We start from the raw sequence: 7,096 nt of genomic DNA, 5'->3' as shown, positions 1-7,096 counted from the left end.
AAATACTTATCGAGACAAATCTAACGACATCTTACATGATATTATTTATCTTTGTATATTAGTAGAAACATATGGTCAAAGTAAGTTAGGTCAAAATTACAGATTTTCAAATGGGCCATCTATTGCGGGACGGAGGGAGTATTTGGCTACTCCAAACAATTTTGTTGGTTCAAAGAGAGATAATGTTAATAAAATATTGAAAATGTTAACCAGTGCCCCGGGACACTAATATTGGAAATATTTGTTTGATATTCTTAATATTGATAATTTATTTAGTTTAGTGTCAATTATAGATAAATTTGACTTTTTTTTAGGGACTTCTTAAAACTTCATAGATTTCAACTTTTATAAATAATTATTTTTAGATTTTAGTTTCTTCGTTGTCGTTTCATTAATTATAAGTAAAAATTATGGTAAATTTATTTTACTCAGTGATTAAGTTTAATATATTAGTTTTTAAAATATCTTTATTTCTTCTTTATATTTGGCCCCCTCGTAAAAAAATTGTTAGCTTCGCCGCTGAATGTTTGTTTGTCGCCTGATAAAACTTACATCTTGAAGTTTGATAAACTAAAATGTGAAGCTTTACAGTAATTTAGAAAAGTTTTTAATTGAGAATTGATATCGATTTTGTTGAAGATGTCGTCCACTACTTCCTTACAAACAAGTTCTATGGGTGGTCAATACACAAGTATCTTTTATGCACAACAACTTCATTTATAAAAAATATCGAGTGAGATGAAAAATGTCTAAAAAAAGTAAAGAAAAAACTATGTAAAAAGCTCAGGGAAGTGAAGATTGTGAATGATGAAATCGACTAACTGATGAATATTATCTAGCGTGAGGTTGTGAGATCAATATTATTTTTTGAAAGTAGGGTATGGTAGAAAGAATTTTTGATTTTACCAACGAGCGTTTAGATTAAATGACACATGTCTATTCGAGCTTAACTAATGTCCTGGGTTCGAATTCAGCCTCGGACATGCAACAATGTTAAAATTCTTGGGTAGAGTTTACCCCATTTAAGCCCCACAAGGTTCGAGAGATTAATCTTTGCAAGTTGCTCGTGGAGGATATATGATTTACAAAAAAAAAGAGAAAAAAAAATTTCAATGTAGGTTATCTTAAAATAAAACTCCAAAATGTCTATTTAACCCTTAATTAAGAAAATCTATGGTATGGTAGTAGACTAGGAGTAGTATTCAAAATGATGATGATGTCTACGTAAAACTCACTCAAACAACAGAGGCAAAGTACACACCAATTCTCTGCAGCCAGTCACGTGCGACGCGCACAGTCTAAATCTAAAATCTAAAATCAATATATATATAATCAGAAAAATAAATAAATAAATAAATATCCTCTTCTTCTCCCCCCAAAATTAAAACCCTAATAACCTTCGAAGCTCTCGCGGCAACACCACCGATCCCCATTTACCCCTCAAATCAAAGGTAACTCGATATTAGGGTTTCAATTTCGTTAATCATCCCTTCAATTTCATTTTTTTATCATTATTAATTCTCCTGCGAATTTCTTCATCTACGAATAATTCGATTTTCTCGCTGAATTTTGCTTCACGGTTCTTGAGTTTACCACAATTGGTTGAAAAAAAATTATATTTTTAATTAATCGCAACTTCTTGATTATTTAATTTGTTACAGGAGAGAAGAATGAGTAGACATTCGAGCAGAACCGTGTATGTTGGAAATCTACCTGGCGATATCCGTGAAAGAGAAGTTGAAGATTTGTTTATGAAGGTTCGTTGTTCATTCATTTCTGCTTTTTAATTTTGATCTGGAATTTCAGCATATCTCACTAGTTAGGGTTTTGGTTTTCAAATCTTGAGTGATTTGATCAAATTAATATTACGTTGAAAGCCATAAGCTTGCTATGATTTATACCTACATTGGCTTAATTTTATTGACCAAGTGTGGATTTCACTAGTTAAAGTAGGATTTAAATTAAGGTGGTTTTTTTATGGATGATAATTTCACTAAGGAACACTTGAACCTTTTCTTGGTCTCTTTTGGGACAGTGTAGATCATAAAGTTGTTTTCTGATGTGGTGTGACTGTTAACGATTAAAAACACATGTGATTAATGTTTTGTTGGAATTTTCGGTTCTTATATTTGCTGTTTACCTATCTTATGTATTTCACTTTTGTAGTATGGACACATAACTCACATTGACCTAAAGGTTCCGCCAAGGCCCCCTGGCTATGCATTTGTCGAGGTGAGTTGGAAGTTACATAGGCTATTCTGTAAATTTCCCTGTTTTGCTTTTTTTTTTTTAAAAAAAAAAAAAAAATCCTAATAGAGGTCTTATTTTTGCAGTTTGAAGATGTTCAAGATGCCGAGGATGCAATTCGCGGTCGTGATGGTTATGATTTTGATGGGCACCGATTACGGGTTGGTTATATCTTACAGATACCTGCTTTAATAATCTTATAACTGTAATTGCTTATACCAGAAGAATGGCAACACGATAACCTTAATTCTTAATACTGTTTAAATTTGTATGTTTATAGGTGGAGGCTGCACATGGCGGTCGTGGTAATTCATCTTCAAGAGATCGATACAGCAGTCACAGCAATGGCCGGGGTGGACGCGGGGTATCCAGGCGCTCTGAATATCGTGGTGTGTAGGCTTTTTTGAATATTTATTATGTTTTATTTGAGGATGTTTTTGGTATGCTTTTGAAATCATTTGGACCTCTTTTGCAGTTCTAGTCAATGGACTGCCCTCTTCTGCATCCTGGCAGGATCTTAAGGTGAGATATATTTTCTTTACCATTTTGTTAGATAAGTTATTCGCGAGCGCATCAATACTGACTCAATAGTGGTTTCTTAAATGCAGGATCACATGCGAAAAGCTGGGGATGTTTGCTTTTCCCAAGTTTTTCATGATGGAAGGGGTACGGGACATTCGGATGACATTTTCAGTTTTAGCTGTACCCTTTAGATTTTATGTATTAGTAATTATTAGTAACTAAGAAGTTTAAATGTTGTTGCTTATTTATTCCCCCTTCTGGCATCTATTATATTAGTTCCGTCTATATTATGGTGGCATCTTAGCCTGTCAGAGAAGTGAGATATTTTTTTGTTACGACTCTAGAGCTCTTCAATATATTGTGATTGATTTGCAGGTACTACCGGGATTGTGGATTACACAAACTACGATGATATGAAATATGCTGTGAGCCTCTTCTCCACTTATATGGTTTTATTTATTTTGAAGGATATCATGGATATCTTTTCAAAAGCTCTGCTTTGTGTAACCTCTTATAATTATCTAGATTGTTTTCAATGTTGTCATTTTCCGTTTTTTGCTGCAGATCAAAAAGCTTGATGACTCCGAGTTCCGGAATGCTTTTTCCAAGTCTTACGTTCGTGTATGACCTGAATTTGATTGTTAAAACTTCTATTTCTTTAATAATGCATGCTACTACTACTAAAAATTTTCTCTCCCTCTGTTTGCCCATGTAGGTGAGGGAATATGATTCGAGGCGGGACTCTAGAAGTCCTGGTCGTGGGCCTTCTCATTCTAGAGGAAGAAGCTATAGCCGCAGTCGTAGTCGCAGCCGCAGCCGTAGCGACAGTCCGGGCCATAGCAGAAGGTATTTCCAACATGTATCTTAGACTCTTACGCGTTCCTTCTATAAAGATTCCATATTTTAATTTTTTTCTTTCTAAATGAGACTTTTCTGTCAAACAGCAAATCTCCTAAGGGTAAAACCACACAACGTTCACCAGCTAAATCTCCTGCAAGATCAGTTTCTCGTTCTCGCTCCAGATCTAGATCCCGCTCTTTATCAGGGTATGATATGTTAATTGTTTGAATGTGTAGATGTCTGTTACTATGTTTCTGATGGCTAATCTTTTGAAGTAGATTTTATTTGTCTGTTACTCAAGCATTTTAATTATTTATTTGGTGCTTCTTAGCCTCTTACGTGCAGGGGGAAAAAGTGTCCTCCCATAGGAGGCACATTAATAGGTTGCATGGGGTACATTCTTTAATTATGGGTATTGATAATGAACAGAATAAAAGGAATTGGAGTTTTTTCGATTCATGATACAATTGAATTCATGCATATCTTTTCTTGGCAAAGTTTTAGTATAAACAACTTAGTTTCTATTGTTTTGTCCTAGTGAGGTCAATTGTCTTTGTCCTATTTAACAGGTTAAAGGAGTTGAGGTTAAAACCCTGACGAAGGAAAAAAAATGCTAACATAACAATTAACATACTAACGTTTGCCTATATAAAAAAAAAGTTATTTTTGCCATCTGTGGTTTCATGTTGATAAGCATCCTAGTAAACTTGTTTTCTTAAACACCCTTCTTTTATTAAAAGTGTAACGTCAGAGCAAGTAGTTTGTAAGTTATTTATCATTTTTTCTCTATGAAACCTCTTTTAATATTTTTTTTCTTCAACACAAACTACTGCTCTCTTTACTTCCCTTCCCATATCATTTTTTTTTCTTTCATACATGCATTGTTCGTCCGGTACCTGGAGAAACATGCCTCCATGTTGGAATGTTTTCTTTCAGTTTCCTTTTGTTTTTGTGAAAATTCCTTTGTTTTTTCTTAGATTGGAAACTTGCGGCATACTGGAAATTGGAAATTAGGGACTTGGTGGGATTTGGTTCAATTGCCTACAACTCAATTTGTTGTGGAGGTATGGTATTTTTCAGATGGGCGACTTTGGATACCCTCATAGTACATTTGTTCTAATACTTTTAGCATGTAAATGTCCGTGGGTGCTAGATTGGGAAACAAAGAGATCATGGATTGCCATATTAGAGCTGGATTTCTTGTGTTAAAAGGAAATTAGGATTTGGAAATCTCCACCAATGAGCACTAGGGATAATTTCATTACAATTGCGGGCTTCAAGATTTGCCAAGCCAATAGGGTGCACTATCTGGATTCTCTGGATTATGGTGCAGGGGAAGATTTCTTTTCTCCAGTCTGCTGGTGTCTTAATGTTTAACCTTGGGATTGTTTATTTATCATTCATTTTTTCATCGTATTATGTTGCATTTAGTGCCCATAACATTTCGTTCTTTGGCTTTTTCTCTGTTGGGCTGTTTTATATTTTATGATATTTGTTTTTTTACCTCTCTTGGGTTTGCGAACCGTGACATTGGAGAGGCATCAAGGCTGTTGGATCAATTGGGCTGTTTTATATTTTATGATATTTGTTTTTTTACCTCTCTTGGGTTTGCGAACCGTGACATTGGAGAGGCATCAAGGCTGTTGGATCAAATTTGATAAGGGAACTTGTGGATTTATACTATGTTATTTGTGGAACTTTTGCAGATCACGGTCAAGGTCTAGGTCTCCATTACCTCTGGTGAGTGAATTTTCTCTAACTGCCATTGAACATTTAATTTGCTTCTTGTGCCTTGTAATGGCTGCATTAGTGTGTTTTAAAATCAACACATGTTCTGATGTGGCCCATCTGTAAGGAAACTAGAGTTTCTTTGTGCAAGAAGTACATGGGAGGAGTAAATAAAGTCTCATCTTGACTTCCAAGAAAGTTACGTATAGTTTTGGTATTTTGGGCTTTCTTACCTCAACTAATGATTTTATTTATCAGCGTAATAAAAGCCCCAAAAAGCGCAGTGCTAGCAGGAGTCCAAGTAGGAGCAGGAGCCGTAGCAAGAGTTTGTCCAGGTCTCTATCTCGAGTCCTTTTTTAATGAAATTGCCATGCATTTCGTGTCTTTATTAATTTTGTTTGGCATTGTATGCTTAACCCTATTTTGATCGGGACTTGGTCTGGCAGGTGAGCTCTGATTGTTACTAATGAAGAAGTGGATGATGGTCAGTGTGGCTACAAAGTTTTTTTCTAGTAATATTTGACTTTGGCTGAGAAATACTTATTTGGGTTGAAGTTATTTGAACTTTAAACTCTCTGGATTGTTGTACTTGAGACCTGTGCCTTTGGGCATCTTAAGTTATGAGGAATTTGATGGACCTTGATTTTATATGGTAGTAGATTGTTGAACTATTTGGTTCCTTGTTTGGGTACACTTGGTAATTGGTATTGACTTTATTACATCCTTATAAATAAAAAATGTTTTGCGACACATTTGCACAGCCCTTTCCTTTTGCTTGATTGATTTAGGATCTCTTTAGTTGGAAGAAAATAGAGGAGTTGGGGACAAAAATCACTCGAACCAAATTTAGCTCCCTCAATAAGTGGAGAATATGGAGAGAATATTTATTTATAATAGACTTGGAAGTTGTTTCATTTAACATGACCTCAAAAATTACTAGGGTGAAAAATCTTATTTGACTATTTTCTTAAGTAGCTCATCCTGCAGAATTAAACAACAATATAAGATTCCTCCCCAATCCATTCAACCAAGCTGAATGTTTTGTAGTGCCGATATTTCTTGGTTGTAAATTTATCACCAAAAAAAGAAAAGGGGGCCGTGACTGTTGTTGTCATGAAATATCTTAGATAAGAAATGTGTGATTATGTAGTACGTGGAGATAAGGAAATCAGGTGGATCTAACGGTAGGTGCAATACAGTCAGAGACATGTTGATTGGTGCTCTGTCTGTCCTTTTTCTGCTTCTGTGGTTGAGCTTTATTTCAATTTTATTTCATTTCAAAGTGCTATTTCAATTTTATTTCATTTCAAAGTGCTGTTGCTTTCAACTCTCCATTGAAAGTGATAGACGTTCATTGTTTTCTCTTCACCTCCTTCCTTGGCCTTTATTAGTGATTATCGCTTCTATGTTCTTTGACGTGACCCAGTTCTCTGTTTTTAATGTGGTTCAACCATTAGATAAATTGCAAATAAATTAATGTTTTGTACATAAACATCAATAAGAGTAACATGGAGTATCATTGAAGTCGATTTAGCTATCATTTTTCCAAGAACAACGCAAAACTCAAATGTGACATCCAATTTGATAGAGAGGAAAGTAACTTATTCTTCTAACGACCATAGAAGGTTTTTCATAGTCATCATCTCTGTTAATAGATTTTTGAAGTACTAAAATAGACTAATGAAAACGGACTATACTATAAAATTTAGGATTATGGAGTTTAGTCTACCAAAACAATAGATTGAGTATTTAAAGATTA

At 34.7% G+C, this 7,096-nt stretch overlaps 1 protein-coding gene across 3 annotated transcripts; it reads left to right on the top strand.

Moving 5' to 3' along the window:
• The first annotated feature begins 1,354 nt into the window (after nucleotides 1-1,354).
• On the top strand, nucleotides 1,355-6,008 carry LOC146911034 (serine/arginine-rich splicing factor SR34B-like). Of its 3 annotated transcripts, none has more exons than XR_015017816.1 (15): nucleotides 1,355-1,451; nucleotides 1,662-1,757; nucleotides 2,167-2,232; nucleotides 2,334-2,408; nucleotides 2,528-2,636; nucleotides 2,723-2,769; nucleotides 2,856-2,913; nucleotides 3,145-3,194; nucleotides 3,334-3,390; nucleotides 3,485-3,615; nucleotides 3,714-3,815; nucleotides 4,587-4,673; nucleotides 5,316-5,349; nucleotides 5,596-5,672; nucleotides 5,784-6,008. XR_015017816.1 is itself a non-coding variant. In XM_085723715.1 (14 exons), the coding sequence occupies exons 2-14, from the start codon at nucleotides 1,671-1,673 to the stop codon at nucleotides 5,785-5,787; spliced, it is 897 nt and encodes a 298-aa protein (XP_085579841.1). In that variant the 5' UTR covers nucleotides 1,355-1,451; nucleotides 1,662-1,670; the 3' UTR covers nucleotides 5,788-6,008. The 3 variants fall into 3 exon arrangements, 1 of the variants encoding a protein (XP_085579841.1); XR_015017815.1 differs by having other exon boundaries at nucleotides 4,763-5,349; XM_085723715.1 differs by lacking the exon at nucleotides 4,587-4,673.
• The last annotated feature ends 1,088 nt before the right edge of the window (nucleotides 6,009-7,096 follow it).

The sequence above is a fragment of the Medicago sativa genome, chromosome 7 (genome assembly GCF_051527215.1).
Source record: "Medicago sativa cultivar Bolivia chromosome 7, Bolivia_mono, whole genome shotgun sequence".
Classification (NCBI taxonomy): domain Eukaryota; kingdom Viridiplantae; phylum Streptophyta; class Magnoliopsida; order Fabales; family Fabaceae; genus Medicago; species Medicago sativa.
The sequence above is the reverse complement of the archived record's forward strand: the minus strand, read 5'-3'. Positions and strand labels throughout refer to the sequence as shown.

Excerpts from the sequence above, each read along its gene's own strand:
- LOC146911034 (XM_085723715.1), top strand. The coding sequence starts at position 1,671 with ATGAGTAGACATTCGAGCAGAACCGTGTATGTTGGAAATCTACCTGGC. Across the intron at positions 2,409-2,527 it reads TTGATGGGCACCGATTACGG|GTGGAGGCTGCACATGGCGG; the intron begins GTTGGTTATATC and ends GTATGTTTATAG. Across the intron at positions 5,350-5,595 it reads CTAGGTCTCCATTACCTCTG|CGTAATAAAAGCCCCAAAAA; the intron begins GTGAGTGAATTT and ends TTTATTTATCAG.